Source organism: Botryllus schlosseri, chromosome 7 (genome assembly GCF_051294905.1).
Source record: "Botryllus schlosseri isolate E-star chromosome 7, Bs_hap1, whole genome shotgun sequence".
Lineage (NCBI taxonomy): Eukaryota > Metazoa > Chordata > Ascidiacea > Stolidobranchia > Styelidae > Botryllus > Botryllus schlosseri.
Window position 1 is genome coordinate 10,575,707 of NC_137242.1, and position 25,557 is coordinate 10,601,263.

The following is a 25,557-nucleotide window of genomic DNA, read 5'->3' on the forward strand; positions in this document are numbered from 1 at the left end:
ATTGACCACAAACGAAATGATCACAGGTTACGTTGTCGTAGTAGTAGAAGAAGAAGAATACAATAGCAATTAACGTATCTATGTTTCTTAGACGACTCAGTGCTAACATTGCGCAGTGATCACCTTTACCAACCCTCTTGTATGATTCAAATCCATATCAATTTGTTACACCTTCTCGAGGCTTCGTATTCGATCCTATTGGCTGTTAAAATAACAGACTGTAGCATAGCTATACAGTTAGTCGCGTATTTTATGTGCGGTTCTACGTGTGTGTGATAGACGCCTTCTTGCATGCCTATTAAACTTTATATTATGTATTTGATGCAAGATAAATGGCAAATTATTCTGTCTTTCACACAGCTAGCAAAATCTAATGACTTTGAATTGTGACTTGACTCGTGACTCGACTTGACTCGAGTCACATCCAAAAAACGAGTGACTTGAACTAACTCGAGTCACCTTCGAAAATCAATTGACTTGACTTGACTCGAGTCAAAAAAGGCAATGACTCGAAATGACTCGTGACTCGAAGGTAGTGACTTGATCCCAACACTGCCAAATATATACTGCAAAGACTACCTCTCGTACTTCTCTAATCACATGACATACAGCACACATATATGGATAATCCATGGTCTTTTGGAACGATACTACGAATATTCAAGCAAGTGACGGCATGCCATCCGCCTAACTTTAATGGCCAAGCCACGACCTATAACCTAGCCTCGAAATTTAGTACGATAGTTTGGGAACCACAGCTCTACTCTATTAGAATTATATCATAGTAAATGTGGTATATACTTTTACTACGATTTTACAAAGCTTGTAATGATCGATTTTTGGCACATTCCCACGAAAAGAAAACATTTTTGGGGCTTCCCCTGTTTGAATCAGCTGATCGAACACCACTCGGTTACGTTATTGCGCGGATGCACCTAGTAGTGATGCAATGACCTGCAGGGCGTCTGTGTGGTTGGCTACTTGTGAATTGTGATTGTTAATCATTTCAAGAATGCTATTTATTGTAGTGATAGCTCAGTCCTAGCAACATGTTACCGCGGTATGGTGCAACTTATGCCGACGCTGTCAGCTAAGAAAAATTGCAAGTTAGTGGATGCATAAGCCAGACCGGACTACTTGGTAGTTCTTTTGACACTATGTACTTCTCACCTTTTCTTTTTGCATAATGTAAACTGGAAAAAAGTATAACTAAAACTTTGTTCGTTACTATTTCCCAGGTACAATTGTATTATACTTTTTTTCGTTGTATGTCTTTTTTTTGTAACCATGAAAAATGAGGAATTCAAGAAGCACCGGGAACAGAAAAGGATCGTGATATCGTATTTCTTCTACAATTTTGGCATTTTTCTAGTTTGGACTTCGTTTGTGGCCATATCAAGCCTGCAATCCAGCATTAACATCGAGGATGGTCTAGGTATGCAAAACATGTGAGCACTAATTTGATGCACTATTTTTAAATGGTCCTCATGACCGCTGGACCAGAGTAGAATTGGTGGCTACATCACATGCAACTTTACGTTTAATTCCTGAACCTAATTTTTCTACGCAAGAAACCCTTCTGTCACACATAACTCATTGCCGAAAACAACCACTGTTTCCAGCTTGACTACTGTATAGCCAAAACCCGCATTCATTGCACCTCTGGGACTCTTATTCAGAATATGGGAATATTGTATATGTGGATGCTACACGTGGTATTGACCATGACCATATGTTCATGATCTCCAGACGAGGATGCATAATTTCTTGGGTATGACGTGGCTGATTCTCTACATCGCTCCATCCTTAGACTCACCTTTACCTCAAAACCGATAAAATCTTATCCAGTGGTGTAATTCGATTGAGGGTCATGGGGGCACATAGAATATCGGTGGTCATAGAGAACACTACTCAAGATGTTTGTGCAACTGTGCATTGTTTCTCTGTGGCTGTATTTGTAACAAATCTCATTGTTGATTTCAGGCACAATAACACTGGCTGTGACATTTGTTGTGGAGATTATATGTGCCGTGTTTTTCACGCCAATTGCCATACGACGATACGGGGCCAAGATATGGCTAATTATTGGAGACTTGGGAGCGATTCCGTACATCCTTGCAAACATGTACCCGAGTGAGTCCTATTGATGAGTGTTTGATAACTCATTTGTTTTATTTGAAACTCCAATGTAAGTCTAGGTAGGTGGCATCAACTGCTGTAATATTGTGGTTGTTGTAGGCATTATACCAGGCGATCGACCGACAAGATAGCGTAATGGTGAAGCGTCCGGCTTCTTGATCGGTAGGTCGTGGGTCCGATCCCCGGTCGGGTCAGACCAAAGACCTGATTAGTAACACGGGTATCCATGACTTCCCTGCTTGGCGCTCATGCATTACTGGGATAGCATGGAGGGGTGGTGCAAGACTTAAAAAGCCGTACAAAGCTATATCTGCTCCTTCCTTGTCCAGCGGCATATGCACATCATGCACTCATGGCATGCATATGCAGTATGTACATATCGTGTCTATGTATATCATGAGTCGGTGTATATGCCGCAAAAACATCAAGGAAAAAAAATAAACTACGTCCTTTCCTTTCCGATCCTTTTCTTTATCCTTGAATTTTTTCACTTTCGACGAAATAAGTGGATGTTATTTTGACTCTCTGAAAATCAGACAGTAATCAAACTGGCCCTTAATTTATGGGTACCGGTAATTGATAGTTAATTGAGCTTTTTTCCCAATTTTTAGTACTGTAGTATAATGCTTATTCCAATTGTAAAATGTACTGGTATAATTTATGTTCAAAATTCCAAATACTAATGCATGACTTTTCCATTACGGTAGTTTATTCAGTGCCATGACAGTTTTATTGTATTGACTTTGATTTTCTCGATATTAACGATGCAACTGCACCAGGAAAAGAACCGGAAGTGTTAGTAAATATTATGATGTGTTGCCATGGAGAAAAAATTATAAACTTAATAAATGAGCCCTCAGTATCATTATTACCTAGCCTAAACCTAACAAATCCTGTGCCTTAGAAACAAAGCAATATTCCATCAATGTTCACAATTTCAACCAACTTTTCCTTGTTCAGGTTACTACACTCTGCTTCCGAGTGGCATCCTACTAGCTGTGTTGCAATCCAGTCTCTGGCCCAGTATGTGCCTGGTCAATGTCTTGTATGCAACACTATTCTCTAATGTCAGTAAAAGACCAAAGGACGTTCACACAATCGTATTCACTGGTTATTTTTTCGCTGCTTTTCAGTTGGCACAAGTGAGTACTTGAGATTTCTGCTTGGTTGTGGAAATTGATTTTATTGCCCGAGATGTAGCCTATATTGGCCCATGCCCATGTCCTGTCATCAATTGTTTGTTTTTGAGGTATTCATGGTGTTTGTCGACTACTGTGGTCATGCACACCAGGCCAATTCTCTCATTTTTATTCCGTAGCTGCCGACTTGTAGCACGGATCACTTCTAGGCTTTTATAAGACACCGCTTACGCAGATGAGATGGCGAGGAGGAGCCTAGATAAACCCCCAAAACTTAGGTAGGGATTCTGGAGTCGGACTCAAACCTGCAACCCATTGGTGTTGCCGTTATGGATTATACCACTTCGCTATATCGCCTCCCTGTCATGAATGTAGACTATATGTATATAATTTTGCGTTTGAAAATTCCAGGCTGTACCTATATCTAGTTTTTTTCGCATGTAGTATGATTCCCATGATGGATTTGTGGGGTGTTGTAAAGCCATTTTTATACTTCACAAACTGTTCCTTCATATACGTCTGAAGTAATGAAATATGTCTAGCCTATTCCACTATAATTTCTCTTATAGCAAAACAGTACAGAACCAAAGTAATTTATTGTTTGAAAGCATTAGTCATCACACTTATAAAATATAGGAAGAAATCAGAGCTGAGTATCATTATATCTATGCTGAGAAATATTATATCCATACCATAACTTTCAAAGAATAAGACATGAATAACTGTTTTCACGAGTTTATTAGTCTGTACTATTTTTCTCAACTGTATATAACTTCATACTTTAGCTCAGTGGTTCTCAAACTGCGGGCGCATAAGCATCTCAAGGGGGGGGGCGCAAAGCCGACTTAGAGAAATGAAGTTTCTTAATCTCGGAATGAGTTTAATCTATGCTGAAACTTCCAAGTTTCGACAACGGCAATAACCGAAATCTTTCACTATCATCAAGGGAGGCGTGTCTAAAAATGTTTGAGAACCACTGCTTTAGATAGTTCAACATGTATCGGTCAAACCAGCCACTCATATATATTGCAAGATTTCTAGAAAATACAGATACCAGAGTTGATATCTATCCGTGTCTATTTCAGATGTGCGGAGGTCTCCTCGCCTACGTTGTTTTATACGGATTCGATCAGATACCTGTGCCAAGCTTAGATTCCTTCCAAGAGTGCCAAGCCCTTAATGCAACCACCGTAAACACCACATCCTGCCTTTCAAATCATACCTCGTACCAATTTTGCGGCATACACGATTGTCAAGATCCCGACGTCATCAACGAAACGATACAACATTACAAACCCATAAACTCGATATCACTTTATGTTTTGATCGCGATCTCTTCATTGCTGGCGGTTTGTGCGGCAGTTGTTCATGCAATTTTTGTTCCAAGCGATAAGATTTTCGAGCACAAGCAAAATTTTTACTCGGCGCAAATGAACATAATAGCGCGACAGAGTGAAGATGGAGGAGATGTGAGTTTGTTGAAGAATACAGATGAGGATGGTGTGAAGCCTACTGCATTATATGCACCATCTAAGGTAAGTACCAGACCCACGTATATGGTTACTATGGGACCGATATTTTCAGTAGCCCAATACAATGCTCACTAAACTAGTGGTTTTCTTTTTCGGATTAGTTTTTAGACAAAATTCTGTCAAGTCGAGCATAGTTTTTATGGATTTTCATAGTGTCTATTTGTGCAACTATCATAGCAACTGGGCGAATTACCCTTGTATCGAGGCAATTAAATATGGTTTTGATATTGCATCTCTTTACGGAACTGTATCACTATTATTCTTCATGTGTTTGCGATTATGAGCTACAGTTGTAGCATGTTATCGTTGTATATTTGTCTGACATTCGTCCTAATGTACCTTTTTCAAGTTGCTCACTTGCTATTTTTGACCGCATAATTTTATACCGTACTTCTACAACATGATTTCTTCCAAACGGCACCATCAACCACTTAAAGCACCTCTGTTATCAAACAATTTGTCCTGAAACCAATTTTTTGCGCTACGAGGTCAAAACTCCCGTCCTATGTGCCATTTTGATATCGAATTGAGAAGAAGTTTAATTGTGAAAAAATCTGCATTCAGGGTCAGAGTTTATCCAAGCAGTGTGCTGAAATCTCGAAGGCAATATGGAGGCATGTTTGTCACGCCAAACTGTTGCTTATAGTACCAATTACTTTTTACAACGGACTGACTATGGCGTTTGTGGCAACTGAGATGACGAGAGCGTTCTCGTCTTGCATCATCGGAGTGCAATGGGTAAGCAGTGGTTTTCGAATAATAGGTGTGGGTACCTACCAAGATTCAATAATGTTATTATTGGTTCGTTGACATATGAGCATGCTACATAGCATGCGACACTTCGGCATGCATCAATTGGGTATCCCACGCATGAGCATGTGGGTTAAATTATGGGTTAGGGGTGGGTTAGGGATGGATTTATGGCTGGGTTAGGGTTAGGGTTTGGGTTAGGATATATATAAGGGTTATTTCCAGGTGTATGTTATGGGTTAGGGCAAGTTTTTTGGTTATAATTTCACATACTGAAGTGTCCCATGCTGCCATTGTGTCGCATGCGCATATGTCGGGCAACCGTTATTATTACTACATTATGCTGCTACTACATTCATCATCGTAATTTTATTCGTTTCACAAGCTTTCGAAGCACCACTCCTTCATCAGGTGTTAAAGCTTTACGCCACTCCGACAGCTCGTGTAATGAATAAAATTATTAATTTGTTAATTTGTAAGGAGACATTAAGTAACATGTGATAGCTGCCAAGACCTTACTTACATGTAGGTCACACCTACGACTACGAGGACTATTTGTTCACGTGTTTTTTGTGTTTACAGTTGGTACTACGGTACTTCCGTTTCAACTTGTTTGCACGCTCCCTGTTTCAAACCTGACACCGCTTACTCTTTCTTTTCTCTCTGAAGTAGTTTTGTCTTGTCTAATACTTGCACATGATCGTAGTTTTCGTCGATTTCTTGTATTTATAGTTTTACTTAAAATATCATCTATAAACGCTTCAATCAGAATTATAGAGGCACGGGTTCCTCAAAGTTTATAAAGTCTACTGCAGTCGTGGTATTTTTTAAACTATTCTTTAAGCAAATATTGTCTCAACTCAACAACAACTGAAACAAGTATATTTTCGCAGGTTGGAATTGGTATGGCTATATACGGTTTCTTCGATGCGGTATTTTCATGGATCGTGGGGAAATTCGGTAGAAAATTAGGAAGGATAGCGCTGTACACAATTGCGCTTGTACTGGATTTCGGAAACTATGTCTACGTGATCTTGTGGTCTCCCAGTGAATTTATTTTGCTGTCAGTTCTCATTATCTACATCACGTTCGGTAGCACCGATGGAATATTTCAGACCATAATAAACGGTAAGCATTTGTTTATGACAATATGCATCACTTAACAGAAGCAATGGTACGGAAAGAGTCATAATCGAGTCACATGATATTGATAAAATCCTGTCTTTGATTTACCTGGAAGTAGGTCAGATGACATCTGAAGTTTTCTGACTCTTTGGTCAATGTTTGTACACAATAACATACTTTATAACGCGCTGTGCAATATTAAGCAGGTAATTTTGAATCGATGTTGAATCTGGTAAGCTGTACCAATCAGAGCAGCCCTGGTCGTGTCATATAGGCATTCTTTATTGCTTTCTATGACTGATCTGACAATATTATAGATCTTGTGATAGTAGTGTTTCAAATGGTGATGTTAGTTGTAAAATACTCTTCTAATTCATCATATCAGTTACGCACATGGACTATTTTCCACAAGATGAAGACCTCGCAGTACTTGTTTGGAATACGGTGATTTTATTTGGATTTGCTGCGGGCTACGCGATAAGTCCATTCATGTGCGTTGGAACCAGAGTGTACCTCAACCTTGGCGTGCTAATATTTGGATATCTTTGCCTCGGTAAGACTCTTATTTCACAAGTTTGGTGCAGATTGGTCAAAGTAGTCGGCATTTGTACCCAAGTAGAAGGGATATCAAAATTACTTCGAGTGGAACTAGAAAATGAAGGCCTGAAAATTACTCAAGTGTTTCAAAATAGATGACGGTAGTTGAGGTGTCGCATATTTTTTGCAATTAACCCGATATGAATTATTTTCAAAATTGCAGGCTGCATCTTCGTGACCAGCGCAAAATGACTAATATGACACTTTAAATAGGCACGATTTTCGTAAATATATTCATCTGCCGTGACACAGGGACTGTTTCGCCCATGTTATGACAATTTCACTCTACTTAACAAAATTATAGATGCAAAAATTTGTTGCAATTCACTCTTCACACAATTCAAAATGAACCTCTTACGTTGAAAAACAATTGCCAATGCTAGGAAATGACACAATCGCTCTAAACTTTTTTCCATGATTGTGATGCATACTTTACTATGCTAGAGTTGAAATGTCAAGGCCTACTCATACTATTGAAAAGCAATTCGTTCAAAATTAGAAGCACCCATCTAATTGTATACTAATTCTGAACTTTTAAGCAAATGTCACTATTTTTATATAATCAAAAGCGGTGCCGGTCAGGCATTGGTCAAAGTAGTCTATGTTGCTGCTCAAGTAGAAGTTACTCCGTAAAGTTCTACTCAATTACAAATAGAAGTAGCAATTTCTGAGACCGTTCAAAGCTACTTCATATGGAATTAGAAGAGGTTTGAAAAGTATTCAAGCAAGTAGTTTCAAAAAGTAGATTTATTCACGGGGTCACACACTTCTTGCAAATGACGCTTCAAATATGATATTACAAATGATTTTATTGATGCTACAAATAGATACAATCATTGAAATTTTAGTCAGTTACCACGACACAGGTGCCATGCATCTCCACTCATAAAAGTGATACAAAATCTATAGTCTATGAAGTAAGTAGTATTACATAGAGACTGTTTAAGTACAAGTGGAAGTAGTAGCGTAACCAATTCAGCAAATAGGTAAAACCTACTTGAGTACCTTGACAAAGTAGAAATATTTTGTTGTGGTTCAGTTCTGTATATAATATAGGACTGTCTTTACATCTACTGTATCCATTTTGATTTTAGACATTTATGAAAGTCTTATTATTGTGCTCAAAAACTGCAATATTATTATAATTTTAGAATATTGAATACAGTGCTGCATCTCGTTGTTGCATTCAGTTAAATCAGCGTAAATGTACAACATTCACTATATGTATATGTAGAAAATCTTCATGTTTAATTGTTTATATATCTCGCTGAACTATCTATGATGTGATAACTAAGCAGTAATTCTTGTGAACAGTATTTGTAACTCGTTATGCTATTTTTCTTCTCCTTGTGTTCTTCATTTTGTACTTTAGGATAAATTATGAACATCACGCTTTGAAAACCGAGATAGCAGTTTAGCCGACATTCTGGACTGGTAGTAACTTTTATCCATTGCATTTATGTAATTCCTACATAAACTCTTTCTGTCCCTCTCTTAATGTGACCTCACATTTTGCTGAATTCTTGGGAGTTATGCTTTCAGTTGACTAACCAACGGAGCTATTTTCTTTCAGTGGCAGCAGAATATTTTGAACGCAAGGACAAGGCATCGAAACAAACACCTGCCGATGATGGTGATGACGCTCCTGTTGTTTCTGAGCGATCAAGTGCAATTATCTCTTGACTAGTCTCAACTATGCAAAAAAATCAATAATGTATATTTTGTTTAATATTTTATGATGTGGTTTAATATCCGTTTTTGGTTTTTTGGTGTTCGATTGTTAGACTAATTAATTACCTTATCCAGCCATTTTAACATATAACACTGTCGCATCATATCGTTCTCTCAGATTATACTGTGTGCTTCCATTAATCAGATAAGATTTTACATAGGATCAATTTTGTGACGATACTTTTCAAAATTCCGATAATGAAATCACGCGTATCGGTGTGTGGCCTAAGTCCTGTCCTAATCAATGACCCTTTTTGCAAGTGTATCTACACAGCACTTTATTGTGTTTTATTGTTCTGTGCTTTTGAGCAGCATGATTATTGTCTGCGCTTGGTTTGAATAAAGCTGTTCAGTACTAATTGTTCGCATTGTAACTGACGGCTGTGTCGTGCCTGGAGCAATTAGGTGTAACTGACCAGATATTATGGTCGTGGTGTACCAATAGCCTACTTAACTAGCAACTCGATGTCTTGAGGTTGGCGACTTCTTAAACCCACAGGTTTACTCGGTACGGATGTATTGCAGAAAAGTAAGGTACGTCAGGTAGCGTAATAAAATGAGTCTGACCATATACGAAGAGATCGGGTGACACGAAAAAGGGTGGTGTGGTCTGTGAGAAAAACAAGGTTAGATCTTGCGCAATGCGCGACAGGTTAGCGAAGCTTGCGCAACACGCAAAGGGATTACGATGCTAATTAGGCAATACGCGACAAAGGATTGCCAAGCTTAGTATCGTTGCCATGATATTGTGCAATGGTATGTGGGTCACGTGGTGATCCATACGAGGACAGTATCAGAGGTGGTCAAAGTAGTCCAGAAAGCTACTCAAGTAGAAGTAGCGACGAAAAAATCTATTCAAGTACGAGTAGAAGTGCTTCTTTCATAAGCAACCTAAAACTACTTGAAGTAGAAGTAGAATTGAGTGTCTTTAAATCTACTCAAGTAAGTAAGTAGTTGTGAAAACGATCGTAACTTGTTCGCACGGACTGTAAAAGGTGCAAATGGAGCTATGCGGAAGGTGTAGAGAGCTTGATTCATATTGACGCATCTCAGAAGGTGTCAATTTTTGACAGAATAAGCAGTCGTCCACATCATGGGATGTAAATGATAGTATTGCTATGGAAATGCGATACTAAGCCTTTGTTTACTCGAACACCCCGTTTTAGAGAATATCATGGCATGGCGCCCTCCCCCATATTATAAGACCCCTAGTTCAGTCGAAGAGCAATACGGAGCAGTTATGTCGGATACGGCTTTAACGCTTTGCGTAATTAGAATACATTAATTAAAAATATGGCAGATCGTAAAAATACCATATAGTGTATAGCTTTATTTTCGGAAAATATAAGGCATTACTACACTTTCTTTTATACTTTCACATGTATGTTCTACAGACAAAAGAACTGAAACTATAATTAGTAGGCTACTCAACGTATAATACTCGTATTTGACAGAAAAATACAAATACTACTTCTAAAAAGCGGAAAATATATTTCATGTCTTTTTTCCAGAAAGTTTCAACGGTGGTCTGCTAAAACAGGTCTAAGTCAAAGGCCACGTCCACTCATCCAGATTAGGAGACGTCATGGGCTGCTAGGTATAATAGGTAATTGCTAGATTGCGAAACGGTAGTTTCAAACGTTATGGGGGCCATACTTACTGTGATGAAATATTTGATATAGTCGACAATGCGGTGTGAACGGAACCACGCAACCCGGCATCTAAATTATATTCAGCGATACTTTCGTTAAAAAAATATTTGTCACTTGATATCTACTGTGCGCGAAGCGCAACGAAAATTCTTGGTATTACATGACTTTTATCAAAATTAAATGTTGGTACTACTACGTGAAAACAGCCCCGAAATTCCTTAGGCTATCTTTGTTATTGAGGGATTAAACTACTTCTACTTGACAAACTGAAAATAGCGAAAAGTAAGTAAGTAGTTGACAAGATATTACGAAGTAGAAGTAGCGAAAAAAGATGTACTTGAGTAAGTACCAAAAGTAGAGGAAAAATACTTGAGTACTTCGAAAAAGTAGAAGTACTTCGTTACTGACCACCTCTGGACAGTATACTTACCTTGTAACAGATACCTGACGTTAGGGTTACCATACGTCCTCTAGGAGGATTTGTCCTCCTTTTTCGGGTTTTTGAAAATGTCCTCCGAGGACGCTTAAATGTCTTCCTTTTCGGCTATTCGTCCTTCTTTGCAGCTTTTAAAGCTAAGATATTGGAGAGATTCGAGGGGAAATGGGCATAAATGACGCTAAATAGGAAATTCGTGGTTCGAATGAAGATGACGACCTTTGTTTTAGTCAATACCACCGAGTTTACGTATAAAATGTGTAAATCGGGAGTCGAACGAAAGTGATGCCTTATTTTTATTCAACCAACCACGAATAAGTCGGGAAATATATACCTTTTTTTCCGGATTTTACTCCTGAAAAAGTGTCCTCCGTTGCCGATTTCAAAAATATGGTAACCCTACCTGACGTTACCTAGGGACATTGGATTAAGGACCATAGTGGCCTGCTACAGAATGCTACAATTTCGTTAGTGATGAATAGGTGTTGAAGTCACTGGCAGATTCTGATATATTTTGTAGATACATAGCCTGGGATACTACTTATCGTCACCACATGGTATGACATATCGAGATCAACAGGTTCACCTAACATCAGTCAGTAATTTTGGGTCAAAGTCTTATCGCCGCCGGTCCTGGTCTTTCTAATATCTCATTTAGGTAGGGTTACCATACGTCCTCTTTTCAATTGGATTTGTCCTCTTTTTCGACTTTTTTGAAAGTGTCCTCGGAGAATTTTGGTTAAATGTACGTGGAAATTCGACGGAGATATGGGAAATTATCGGCCAAGTGACGATCCGACGGGTTTTCTGGACTTGAGCCAGAAAATTGACCTTTTTTAGTCAACCAACGGAAAATCTGATAGAAAGAAGTCGGCTGACCACAAAGTCGGGAAAATTTACCATTTTTTTAGGATTTTACTCCAGTATTGTAAGTCTGAAAATTTTGAAAAAGTGTCCTCTTTTCAGATTTCCAAAACTACTATGACTATACGGTGTATGTAAATAATGCGTTGGCTGCTTATTGGCACTGGATTTCCCTGTGCGAGACGGATATTCTTGTTAACTCGTTGCAAAATGCCGCGGACAAAGAGGGATTTTCATGAAAACAACAAATTAGATTATAACTAAAATTAGAGGATATGAACATTTGACAATTAGATTAGAACATAGGTACATTTCACAAATTAGATTAGAATTAGAGCATAGAAACATTTCACAAATTAGATTAGAATTAGATTACCGGCATTTCGCTCTAATTTGGTGAAATTACACAAGAGAATTTTCTAGTTGTCCAAGTCTGGCCAGTAGTAGAAACATCGCAGGCTAGGAAAATTAGGCCACTCCGTGACTCGTGATAGTGCTATCAATGTTCGATGTAACGTAGTAATGATGAGAAGTTATAGTCTTGGCCTGGACAATTTGCGATTGTCACGTTTGCACCGCAAACGCATTTGGGAATGCTTTTTGGTTGCAGCCTGAGCCGGGTCGCTGTTATTAACGAGATACAATCGCACAAGCTCAAACGTTAATTGGTCTTAACTATCTCCACACACCCAAATACTATACCATCTTAGCAGACAGTAGACATCACATTGATTCAAAACAAATTTAATCCAGATCATGTGCAATAACATGCAACAGGCTAATTCATTTGCGCATCTTCGCTGTTCATATTTGATCGCAAAATTGAGACATCTCCCGCCGTGCTGTAATATGATCTGCGCGCGCGATTTCTTGATAACGATCCTCGCTTTGGTAATTAGGTCATGATACCTCGCTGTCTCTCTTTCCGCTGTTATCTTAGCTTGCGGGTTATGGTGTTGTATTTTAATCCTACACCGGGTTATATATATGCGAATGGTGAAGTCACAAACACAAGAAAGATTATCTGACCATTGTAATATCTGTATTTGTGTATACAATTAACCTGATGAATCGGTTAGAACTTGGAACATCATTTTTTTGAAGCATTCTCCTTTTTTTTTAAAATACCCCTCTTTTTAAAAAATATGCCTCGTTTTTTCTCGGCTGGCTACGCCCCTCTCCACTAAATCGCGCGGAGAAAATTTTCAGGGTAAATAGAATCGGCCCCACAACACTCTATTTTGTTGATTTACGAAATTTCAAAATCCAACTTTTAAAACTAGTTCTTCGAGTACTTTTGAGACTAGTAATTTTATACTTGAAGTAGTTTTGAGCTGTATAGTAAATTATCGACTTCTACGTTGGAATTGAGTAGAAATTTACTGCATTACTTCTACGTGAGTAGCAACGCCGACTATACTTTGATGAACATTAATTATAGACAGTGTCCGAAGATCGATTTATCACGATGGAAACCAATTCAAAGTATATCAGTGTTATCATTCATACTGATCTTGTTAACGACGTATTTAGTCAAAAATCCCATGCATGAACAATTGAACACCCGAGCAATGAACATAAATACCTGAATATACCGGGAAATATCAGTCTAACAGTCTTCAGTTATTTTTGCTACGGACCTACGGAAATTAGTCATACATGTAGTTATATTTGTCGTTTTCTGCTGTATTACCCGCGGCACCATAGCAGAGGACACTCTTGCTTTCATTAACCGATCTACTGACTACACCTCTCTGCCTTGCTGCAAAGTTTCAACCATTCTTGTGGCTCCGTATAGATTTAAAAAATAAATACACAGAAGACGAAATAGTGGTGAATATATATTTCGCGATATCCAATCGAAAAATCCAGGGTTAAATCAACGTCCAATTACGATCTTTAACTCCGCAATTCGTCCAGGAATATTTTTGAATCCAATGCCTCCGATATTCTTGCAAACTCTGTTGCACTAAAGAGTGCGACAATCGCTATAGTTGCACTCGCCCGGTATGTAAACATATCGGCGGGTTTCCCCGAACATAGCAACAGCTGATTGAGGACGCATGACCCGATTTTAATGTCGCAGAGATTTACGATGTCGCTTGGGCGGAAACAGTGCAATTCAAGTTGCTACGTTAATGATTCAAAGAATAAACTTATTTCCGCATTGGCACCTGCTTTGACGTAACATGTAAATTCATCAGATACATTTATACAGGTGAGTGTGTGATGGAACGCACAGTGGTCTTTACAGCATTCTGTTATACGTATTACAGCATCGTGTTTTGTAGTCGGAGCAACCTCTTTTGTGAATGTACCAGCATGAGAGATGACAGGTTTGACAAGGGCAAGGAGCAGAAAAAGATTATTCGCTCATTCGCCTTCTACAACGTAGGGATCTTCCTGTTGTGGTGTTCATTTGTAGGATTACTCAGTCTGCAATCAAGTATCAACATTGAAAATGGTCTGGGTAAGCAAATAGGTCCTTTTGCTTCAATATCCTGCAACTAGCATTAATTTATCCAACATCAGTCGATACTGGTTGTTAAGGTCCCCTTAGAGCAGAGTAGTCTACATTCCTACTCAAGTAGAAAACCACAAATTTCTAGTCAATTACAAGTAGTTGTAGTGATTTTCCAGACACGTCAAACTACTGCAAGTGGAAGATGACAGTAGATGTGGCTGCGGTGACACATACTTATATTACCTTCGTGCGTTGGCAGGACGGCTACTTTCAAAACGCATCTTCGCAAAATGACTAGTAATATGACTCATATAGATAGAGCGATTAACAAAAATATAATCTGATACTTTGACACTAGGCAATTTCGCCTGGTTGTTATGGTAATTTCTCTCACAAAGGTGATTCAACCATTCCATAAACTACTCTCTGCTTTAGTATATGTAAAAGTAAGTAGTTTTGCCTAAAAAAACTATTCAAGTAGAATTTGTTAGTCTAAAAACATGACCACTTTAAGTAGTAGAAGTAGGGGCAAAATCTACTGAGTACTCTGAAAAAGTAGAAGTGCTTGGTTACTGACCACCTCTGGGCATAATGGAATCAGTCAGTCGTTCACAAGCCGATTCATTAACTCTTTCGACGCCGAGCTAAATTTCACGATTGTCTTCAAAACGCCGCGATTTTCATCAAATAACCCCAATTTCAACCGACCGTAACTTCGTCGCTACCTTAGCTACCGAGTCGTACCTACGTCCGTATTGTAGCCGCGAACGATATCTATCTAATGATGCGTAACGTGCCTTGATTGATCCTGTTGTGTTGCTAGGACAGGCTTCGGTACGAACTGAAGTTTGGCTGATTTCACGCGCGCTGCTGCCAAGGTATGGATTTTGTTGGTGTTTCTATGGTACTTATAGATTAGCTGTGACGTTGTAAATTTCACAGAATATTCTCAATATATTATATATTGATAATATATTATCCTTAAATCGTTAATTCCTTTTCAATGGCAATGCGGAGGTTCAGAACCGTCGTGAAATACTGCTGCCGACATGATCTTCGGACGTCGATGCTTCAAGGTTATCATTGTGACGTCAAATCCGCAATAATGGCTCGAAAATTTGACTTCTGCTAGTACCGGTACTCAAGTTTGTTTTTCAGGCGCAGTAACATACCGACGGAGCCCATTTGTGTACGATTACAAGCAACGATCTGCACAAAAACATCATTATTTGTCACCGTTGAGTCCTCGTCATCTCCCGATGCAATTTTACGTTTGAAAAACTTGAATAAATACGTATATATTGGTGTGAAGTCTGTGTTGTCGCAGTACATGTACTGACTTGGTGGCTTCAGTAGATCCGTATTTTAACGTAACGCGCGATGTGTCGCTAAAGATTGGTGATAATGATGTAAAATGTCTTTAGGTATTATTGGCATCTGTTGAAAATCATCACCGTCGTGGAAATATATATCAAATAAAGTTACTATTCCGCACAGGTAATCCAGCGAAATTGCCTCTTAGCAGCAAGTCTTGAATTTTGAATTCATTACCGCACAATGCCCCGACTGCCATGAACGCAAAACGGCATGTCAGATTTCGAGACAAAAATACACTCTCTCGATTTAGCGAACATATGGGGATACGCGGCGTTTTGAAGACAATCTCTAGCGAACATATGGGGATACGCGGCGTCGAAAGAGTTAATGTGGTACAGAAATAGACCATGAGCTTTGACAATACATTAACTGTAACGACTTCCAGTAACCGAATTAAGTTCTACGGAAAATTTCTCAGTATCGAATACAGGTCTCTTGCAACATATAGGATTACAGGCCTATTCATACACCACCGAGGAGACAAAATATCAATCTCAAAGCCCTCAATTCATCAGACCTCCATCGTGAACACTTTTCTTCTTTATAAAAGAATACTTAATAACTGAGGCATTTCTCTTTGCAGGCATGGTAACCCTTGCCGTGACTTTCACAGTGCAAATCCTGTGTTCGATATTTCTCACTCCTGTGGTGATACGCCGACACGGTGCGAGGACCTGGCTGATTATCGGAGACTTGGGAGTGGTTCCGTACATCCTTGCCAATTTATATCCAAGTGAGTTGAATCATGATATTTCATATTATACTCATGCAGATGCGTTCAGTAATGGAGTACCGTGCTTCTACTTATTCGGAGTAAGCTACTAATGTGGACTTTGCATATGCCTACCTGTTCTACTACCTCAAGTGGCAATGTTTTTCGACTACTTCCACTTTCAGGCAAAATTACTTACTTTTTTACACTTTTGACCTTGAAAAGTATGAAGTTGTTTTTGGTTGAGTTAGCATCACTCATAAGGGGAAATTGTTAAAGAGCCGAGTGATATAGTATAGCCCCCGTGTCATGGAAAATAAATATATTTATAGCATTGCTATTCATTTTGCGTTAGTCGTGAAGAATCATCTTGTATTTTGGAAATAGCGACTTCTGATTAACTGTTCCTATTTCTATTTGAGTACCGACAATAACTTATTTGACCATCTCTGTCAATTCCTTCCATTATGGAAATCTGATACGCGGCCCGTTTGTCAAAAAGGTTACACACCCCTGGACTACACAACTGATAGAAAATTTTACATAAATGAGTATAACACAATCACTTCAGGATATTTCACTCTGATTCCCACTGGCATCATGCTAGCCGTTTTCCAATCAAGTCTGTGGCCGAGCATGTGTCTCGTCAACGTGATTTATGCCACTTTATACTCCGAAGTCAGTAAAAGACCAAAGGACGTTCATACGATTGCATTCACCGGCTATTTCTTCACCGCATTTCAAATCTCACAGGTAAGCTGTCATTTCATTCCATTGCTATTTCAAGGCCGTCGATTAAATTTGTGATGAGGCTGAGTATTTCTGGAGATGGCAACAACAGCATAGCTCCACTTTTCTGCAGTACTTGAGTGGTTGTTTTAACTAACTTCCATTTAACTTCAACAATTTTTGCCGTGAAGCTACTAACTTTTTACACTTCAAGAACTTTTTATAATTGAAGATTTTGTCAAGTACAAAATAATGATTGGATAGCTTTGCATCACTTTCATAAGTCAAATCGTCATAACAACCGGGAGGTGCAATGACTGAATATAATTTTGGAGATCGAAAGTATTTGCGATTTGATTATTAGTTGTGCATTAGACGCGCGATCCACCTAACAATTTTGAAGGCTTCACTTGTTACATCTTGTTCATATCTACTTTCTAACGGCATTTACTTGAGCAATTTTCAGAACTAAGTCTTCTTTTACATCAAGTAAGTTTAACCTGCTTTATCATAGGCGCCGACTTTTATTTTTTTAGAGGTGGCGAATTCTTGTGACGTCATAATTGTTCCATATCGATGACTTCATCGTCGTACGGAAACGCACTTTACTGCATTCCGCTGGTGTACATGTGTAGAGTTAAACCATTCGCGTGACGTTTTAATATCGGCCCTGCACTCATTAACATCAAACCATGCAGTCGAGTTATTAAATGGAATCTTAAAACGGTACGAACATTTGAAGTGTGACTGCGGCCTGCACTACCAGTCTGTCCGACGGAATCTTCAGTTGCATCAATGGTATTCACGCGCAATGCCCGTGTGAGTAACGAAATACACTACGCACTGGCCTTGCAAGTAACACACGACAACTCTCGAATACTTCCAGCAGACAATAATGATGATTATAAACGCGAAATCGCGCAGCCAATCAGTAATTGTCTCTTGCGGTTTCTTGCTTCGCGTTGACCAACTCGCATCGCGGCAATTGTTTGATGATTAAAACATTGGTGCATTTCCCGATTTAAGTTCGCGGAGCATTTCTGGAGTACATCGGTCAATTCGTAAATTCAATCTGCATGTGGACGGCCGCCAACGCATACTAATTGAATTAGGTGTTGACGGCCGCACAAATTTCCTTCTACGGCCGCGGGTTGGCCACCCCCGGGCTAGAATTAATTCCACTTCCAGCCGCATGCCGCGTTCTTACCAATAGAAATCCACTGTCTATTTAATGCCTAATAGTTTAATATTCGATAATGTTGTTCTGGATACGAGAACATCCAGCAATCAAGTTTATCGGAATGTAGAAGGTTACCTGTTCAAACGAATCGAATAAAATCAGAATTTGTGCCACCCAGAATCCTGTGATGCATCCCGTTAATAATGAAAGGATCAAAGGAACACTGAAAAATGACTTTGTGCGACAATTTCGGAGTACGAATGTATCAAGTAGAAAACATAGAATATGGATGATGGCAAATGAGAAAGCGTGTATTCTAATCAGTATCGCCACGAATCGGTTTTGAGTGTGACACCGTATTGAGTAGCTTTCGTGGCGACAATTATTTTCTCATTATATCGGTGTTTAAGCTGTATTGCTGTATTGCTGCATTTCCCGATTAATGCCACTGGCAAAGCTTTGTTATAGAAACGAATCTGCGCAGAAATGAATTCCAATTTGCAGGCACACACCAACACACCCTCCAATTTCGCGCTGCGATTACCTATCACGAAGCTAGCTAGCTCATGAATGGTTTTGTAAACGAATATGGGCGCACATAATTTAGATTTCAGAAAAGCACAACGTATATTTAGGTGCCTGGTCGGGAGAGGAGATCTAGCATGGTGCTTCTCAGCACACGCTAGGCGCGTAGCCAGTCGAAAAATTAGGGAAATTTGGATTTTTTTTCAAATTTACCAATATAGCATCAATTCAATGCGGGTCAAGTACATGTGTAAGTGGCGATCATATAATCTCTCCGTATCAAGGATTTTAGGCGTATGATAAGCTTGCCAACGAGTCCGGGAGTGCTGTCAATTACCGAGTCCCTGTTCTCTAGCGAATAATTAAATACGCGCGCGTATTACGCAGTCTCGGCGACAGTTTTCGCAAATCAAAATGTCCGAACCTGATGGCACCGATTTCAGGTGGTTCAGACCTTTGTCGTCTTTTAGAACTCGAGCCACGATACACATCTTCTGATTGTTACGATCAAGTATTAGCGGGAATCAATTTCGCACGTTAAAGTCTGTTTGCAGCGATTCGATGTTATTCAGTTTCGCGAAATCGCTTTTTAATCAATATGACATAAAACAATCACTAATTAGCGTAAACTCGACCGCATTGTCGCCAAACCAGCGAGAGATAGGAGCCAAAGCATGCTAGGCCCGAGACGCGATATTCAGGCCATAGGCCAGCAATGATCTCTTTCACTCCAGGCCTATTGCATATGTTATTGTGTGAGCCAGCGATGATATCGTGCACACCAGGCCGAAGCCGCCAATGCAGATGCGATTGCGCAGTCAAGCGATGATGTAGTATGACTTGGGCGTTTGAGCATTTTGTACGAGGTGGCTGGGCCACCTCGTAACCTCGTAAGTCGGCGCCTATACTTGTAATTGGTAATATTCAAGAGCAATATTCCTGCTTGTACTCCAGTACACTGAGTCATTACTTTGACCACAGCTGTAAACTCGAGGAAAATTTGAAATCAATACATTCACATTGATGATAGCCTACTCCAACGATTAAAGATTACTAGAATCGCATTTTCAAATATTTCAGATGTGTGGAGGACTTCTCGCATATGCCGTCCTTTATGGGTTCGATCAAGTACCCATACCAAATTTGGAATCATTTGAACCATGCCAACCTAGCAACACGACCAGTGAAAATATAGACATAGCATGCACGTCGAACCATTCTTATCTATATTGTGGCGCTCGTGACTGCCAAGATCCCGAAATCATAAATGAAACGATACAGCAATACAAACCGATCAACAAGATATCACTGTACGTGTTCATAGGAATTTGTTCAGTGATGGCAATCGGGGCTGCAGTTGTCCACATCATATTTGTACCAAACGACAAGACGTTCAAGCGCAAGCAGAAATATTACACAGCCCAAATGGCTATGCTAGCAATGGATGACAAGCCGAATACAAGCACGGGTGACGACAACAAACATTGTGCTGCCATTGAAAACACACTGTATTCATCATCCAAGGTGTTTCACATGCATTTCACTTGCACATACTTCCTACGTGTATATTATTGACAGGGTGATAGTTTGTTTAAACAAAGCATGGAGATTGGAAGATCAGTTTGGAGGCATGTCCTCAATCGGAAACTATTACTTTTGCTTCCAATAACGTTCTATAACGGGCTCGCTATGGGCTTTGTCGGCACCGAGATGACAAGATCGTTTACCTCGTGCACTGTCGGGGTGCAATGGGTATGTCATTTTTTTTTATATGAAGTCGATGCCCTCATGCCCATATGATTTCTAGAAGCAAAGTAGTCATAGATAGTTATAAACTTTGAAGTTCTGCCAAGCAGCAGAGCATTTTCTTTCATTCATCTACCAATAGCTCACCACTTCAAAATATATTCCATTAGATGACTGAATCAGAGTGGTTACTCTACTGGTACTCTTATTACACCGTGGCCGTGACTTGGATATCAAGATTGGTTCGAATTAATGTCAAACAAAACTATTTTCTACTTAATCAACAGAACCACCTCAGTGGGTGGAGTGAAAAAAAAAGATAGTAGCAGTGTTCTCATACTGACCACGTTTACACTTTACATGATTTGTGGCGCAAGAAATATGAATTATTTGCTACACAAGCTATTTCCACCTTATCCAGTCTCCAGTTCATACCTCGCATGAAGGACGTCATGACCAATATGCTAGTTTGTAACCGTAATTTTGTTAGTGTTATTAGAGTGATTGGAATTTTTTAGGCATACCGGTATTAATATTGATGGTGGACAGAAAGATGTCACTCCTTGGTGGAATGATGAATATGAAAAAATTTGACTCCGCCGACCTTATGTTAAATCTCAAAAAAAATTCCTAAGCATAACTTGCTTTGTGGTTGCAATAGAAACAAATATGTTGCGATTTTCTACAGGTTGGTATTTGCATGGCGATATATGGCCTTTTTGATGCTATTTTTTCTTGGATCGTTGGAAAGTTTGGCCGCAGACTAGGAAGGATAGCATTGTTTACAATTGGCTTGATTTTGGAATGTGGAAACTATGTATATGTGCTGCTCTGGGCACCAACAGAGTATATGTTGTTCTCAGTACTTATATTTTATGCGACTTTTGGCAGCACCGACGGGATATTCCAGATAATAATCAATGGTACGTACTGCAAAGTAACATCCAGTTTGCTATAGGCACGTGTTTTATGTTACTTCCAAACATTGCAGTGCTACTATCATACCATCAGCTTTTGCCTTCTTGAAAATTGGAATGAACTTGGTAACATTGTCACTATTAAAACCAGTAGTGTTGTAAGAAATACTGGTCGCAACTTCCTGAAATATTTATTTTGGTATGTTTCAGTGACTGACATGGACTACTTTCCCCATGATGAAGATCTTGCAGTGTTAGTTTGGAACACAGTTATTTTGATGGGTTTCGCCGTGAGCCACGCGATTAGTCCAATTTTCTGCGTCAGTGTCAGAGCGTACTTGAACATTGCAGTACTTGTGATTGGGTACCTTTGCATTGGTAAGATGAAAAGAGTCAATGTTTTCAACTTTTTGCAGGTGCTGGTCCAAACAGTCTGACCTATGCTTCATTGCGGCAACTAGGTAAATAGTCGAGAATTGAAGTGAAAATATCAAATGGAAGGTTTTTATAAGTCAAAAATTGTGACATGGGACCTGTAATTGCTGATTACCCATAACTAGTTTTGAAATCTCTTTATCTGTGTTCCTAATTCTTTCGAGTTCAATAGAGTTCATAGATGCAACAACTTCATCCACAATATATGGAATCTATTTCTGGTGGTAAATGTCAGCATTAAAACAGCTAATAGCCACTCGAAACAGTTGAAAGTTATATTAGCATTAAAATTGTTGAAAAAAGTAGCATAATGAAGACAGCACATGATAGTACACAATTGAACTATTGAGCTATTTTTTGTTCTTGTTCGCCTACAGAAAAATCTAGCTGTTTGTCAATGTATTTCCAGACTGTCTATTTGGCAAATTACTACAATTCAATTATTCATGTTTAATCTTTCAGTGGGTGCTGAATTCTATCACCGCAAGGATCAAAAAGCTTCAGAAAAATCAGCGACAGAAGTTGGCAACATGCAATCTACCAATGAAGAATCTATCGCAATCAATTCCTAGCCACTGATAACTACTTATTACTACGCAAGCTTCACTGTATGTAGGTTGTAATCTAACTTGGATCACTGTCTATTTTCGAATATCTTATTAATTTCATAGCACAAATAAAAGATATATGTGGCTTAAATCGCACTCTTTGATGTGGCATAGAACAGTGATCGCGGGGTCATGTGGGCTTCTAAAAAATCCACGGCAGCGCAAGTGGATAATAGCAATCAATTATCACCATGAAGACATGCCCAGTCGGACACCTACAGATTCAAGGGCGTCACAAGCCCATTTTGGATACTTGGAAGGGTTACCAAATAACTCTAAAAACTTTTCTTTGATAAACTCAGGGAATTTATCATCAACAATAGCATCTCGGATCGATTTCATCAGCCGCGCTTGATACGCTACATTATGAATGGTGAGCATCAAGCACGCGGTTGGATTGTTGTTTTTGAACAGCATATGAACATACGCTCGATTGTGATTGACGCACGTTGAGCAACCACATTTTTTATCGATAGGCTCAAAGTCCTTGGAAAATTCACCGCTTTTAAGATTGATCTGTCCACTGTCGACGAGGGCAGACCCAAATCTCGCGGTTCTAGTCGGGAAAACGCAGTCAAACATATCACACCCCAAAGCGCTACAAACAATCAAATCTGCTGCGTAACCAACACCCATTAAATACCTCGGTTTCGCTTCCGGCAAACCATCCGTACTTAGAGTCACCATCTTCCAAAAATCGTCCTTACCTTCCCCACCGCTTAAACCGCCTATTGCAAACCCCAGCACGTCTCTAGATGTCATTTCTTTGAGGCAGCGTTGTCTCAATTCATGATCCAGTCCACCTTGGATTATAGGAAATAACGATTGCTCATCCTTTCTTTCGTGAGCGGCAATGCAGCGATCCAGCCATCTTATAGAACGGTCCGTAGCCAGATTAAACCGCTTCAGATCTGTTTCGGTGCTGCTCACGACGTCGTCAAGCTGCATCATGATGTCAGCCCCGATCGCGTTTTGTATCGCCATTGATTTCTCCGGAGACAACATCATCTCTGTTTTTTCGTGAGGGTGTATGAACTTGACGCCCTCCTCCGAAAACTCGGCAAGCTTCACGAGGGAGACCATTTGGAATCCGCCGCTGTCCGTCAACAGAGACCGGTCCCACGACATGAACTCGTGTAATCCGCCGGCTTTTTTAAGTACTTCCTCCCCGGGCTTGTTACCGAGGTGATAAGTGTTGCCTAGCATGATTTGAATTCCCAGTTCTTTCAACTGCTTTGGGATTACTCCTTTCAAAGTTCCTTGTGTTCCGACCGGCATAAATACGGGAGTGTCCACAACGCTGTGAGGTAAAGTTAACTTCCCTACTCTCGCTTTAGTTGTGCTGCATCTTGCGATTATCTCCATTCCTGGTTTATCCATTATGTTAACTAATACTTGTAGTCTATCCAGATTGAGTAATAAACAACAGGTATTAGGATTTTCTGAAACGATGATACGAACCTAATGAACAGATTTGATATTTGGTACCATACCATACCAAGAAATGGCAGAAAAAGTCTATGTTATGGGGATACATCATATTAACATAACAAATGACAGTTGCAGTTTAAACTTCCTAATGAATTAGGCCCTATACCGTCAACCGGGGTGACTTTGACGGTCAGTGTGACTTTGATAAAGGTTAAAAAACGTCATCACTTCGGCTCGACTCCCGAATTACCCTTTTGGGGCATTTTAGGGTAAAAAGGAAAACAAATTGACAAAACGGAGTACATTTTGGCGAAGGGAAGACATTTCTTGAAAAATGAGGACAAATCCTCCTAAGGAGGACATACAGAAACTCTACTTCAATACATTGAGTATCAAAGCCGCGAACGATCTAATATTGTGGAATTCTAAACAGCAAGTTAAGGTTCAGGTTAGTTCAGATCAGATCTGGGTGAACCAAATGCATCCCGTGACGTGTCGAAACGGCTTGGAGTAGTTTACCTACAGTAATTTTAATAATTATTAACACTACTAATCTTACCCAAACGCATTGCAAATGTTACGGTATACTACCTTCTCTTCCTGCCATCTTTCGGCATTTGCTTTTTGACCAATTTTTTCGAGCCGTTAGATGCGACTATTTAGCTACTCTGCTATCGTTGTGACGAGCTGCTAACACGAAGGCGGTTGGACCTCTCTACCATGTCCAGATTGAATTAAAATAACATGTGGACCACATCACACGAAACATCTTATGTTTACATGTTGTCATGGTTCACTAATTTTGCTAATTTCGACACACAAGTCACTGATCAGGAACGCAGCACTTCTACTTTTTCGAAGTACTCAAGTACGTTTTGCCTACTTACACAGGTGGTTATGATTTTATGCTACTTCATAGTTTACTATTTTTAGGCAAATGTAGCCCTAGAATACAGCTGACTGGGTCATTGGAAGTCCCTAATCATCGCATCGATGTGCATTGTGCAATGTGCCATTTATAAAACTGTCTGTCTCTCTCCCTTTACTTTTTTACTTACTTGGGATTTGGTAATCGATACTTTTACATGACCAATTGTACACACAGTAGGCTAGTAACACAGCCCAGACACATTAGCAACACTATGGTTACGAGCATACGTCCTCTTTTAAGAGGATATGTCCTCTTTTTTAACTTTTTTGAAAGTGACCTCGGAGGACGCCCAGGCCAAATGTCCCCTTTTTGGAGATTTTGTCCTCTTTTTTGAGAATTTTGTTCGAGTATAGGGGTAACATTCGAGTGAGATACAGTAAATCAGCACTGAAGTACTGCTCCAGCGGCTTATTCGGGAGCTGGTCCGGAAAGCTGACCTTTTTTTGGTCAACCAACGAATAATGTGAAAGAAAAACTGTATTTCGGAGCTGAGCCGGAAAGTTGATCTGCGATACGAGTCTCGTTGGTAGCACATTT

At 39.5% G+C, this 25,557-nt stretch overlaps 4 protein-coding genes across 4 annotated transcripts in view; 2 read left to right on the forward strand and 2 right to left on the reverse strand.

Moving 5' to 3' along the window:
* LOC145442513 (GATOR2 complex protein WDR59-like) overlaps positions 1-25,557 on the reverse strand; it is a 458,341-nt gene that overhangs the window by 219,641 nt on the left and 213,143 nt on the right. The window lies entirely within an intron of this gene.
* LOC145442556 (prostaglandin reductase-3-like) overlaps positions 1-25,557 on the forward strand; it is a 95,267-nt gene that overhangs the window by 14,277 nt on the left and 55,433 nt on the right. The window lies entirely within an intron of this gene.
* Positions 942-22,749, forward strand: LOC145443484 (uncharacterized). Its single transcript, XM_080321446.1, has 15 exons — positions 942-1,435; positions 1,984-2,133; positions 3,100-3,281; positions 4,364-4,813; positions 5,375-5,548; positions 6,454-6,688; positions 7,071-7,238; positions 14,184-14,435; positions 16,390-16,539; positions 17,090-17,271; positions 20,033-20,476; positions 20,531-20,704; positions 21,387-21,621; positions 21,826-21,993; positions 22,513-22,749. The coding sequence occupies exons 1-15, from the start codon at positions 1,288-1,290 to the stop codon at positions 22,620-22,622; spliced, it is 3,222 nt and encodes a 1,073-aa protein (XP_080177572.1). The 5' UTR covers positions 942-1,287; the 3' UTR covers positions 22,623-22,749.
* Positions 22,248-24,541, reverse strand: LOC145442309 (queuine tRNA-ribosyltransferase catalytic subunit 1-like). Its single transcript, XM_080320203.1, has one exon. It carries the CDS (start codon positions 24,036-24,038, stop codon positions 22,845-22,847), a length of 1,194 nt encoding a protein of 397 aa, XP_080176329.1. The 5' UTR covers positions 24,039-24,541; the 3' UTR covers positions 22,248-22,844.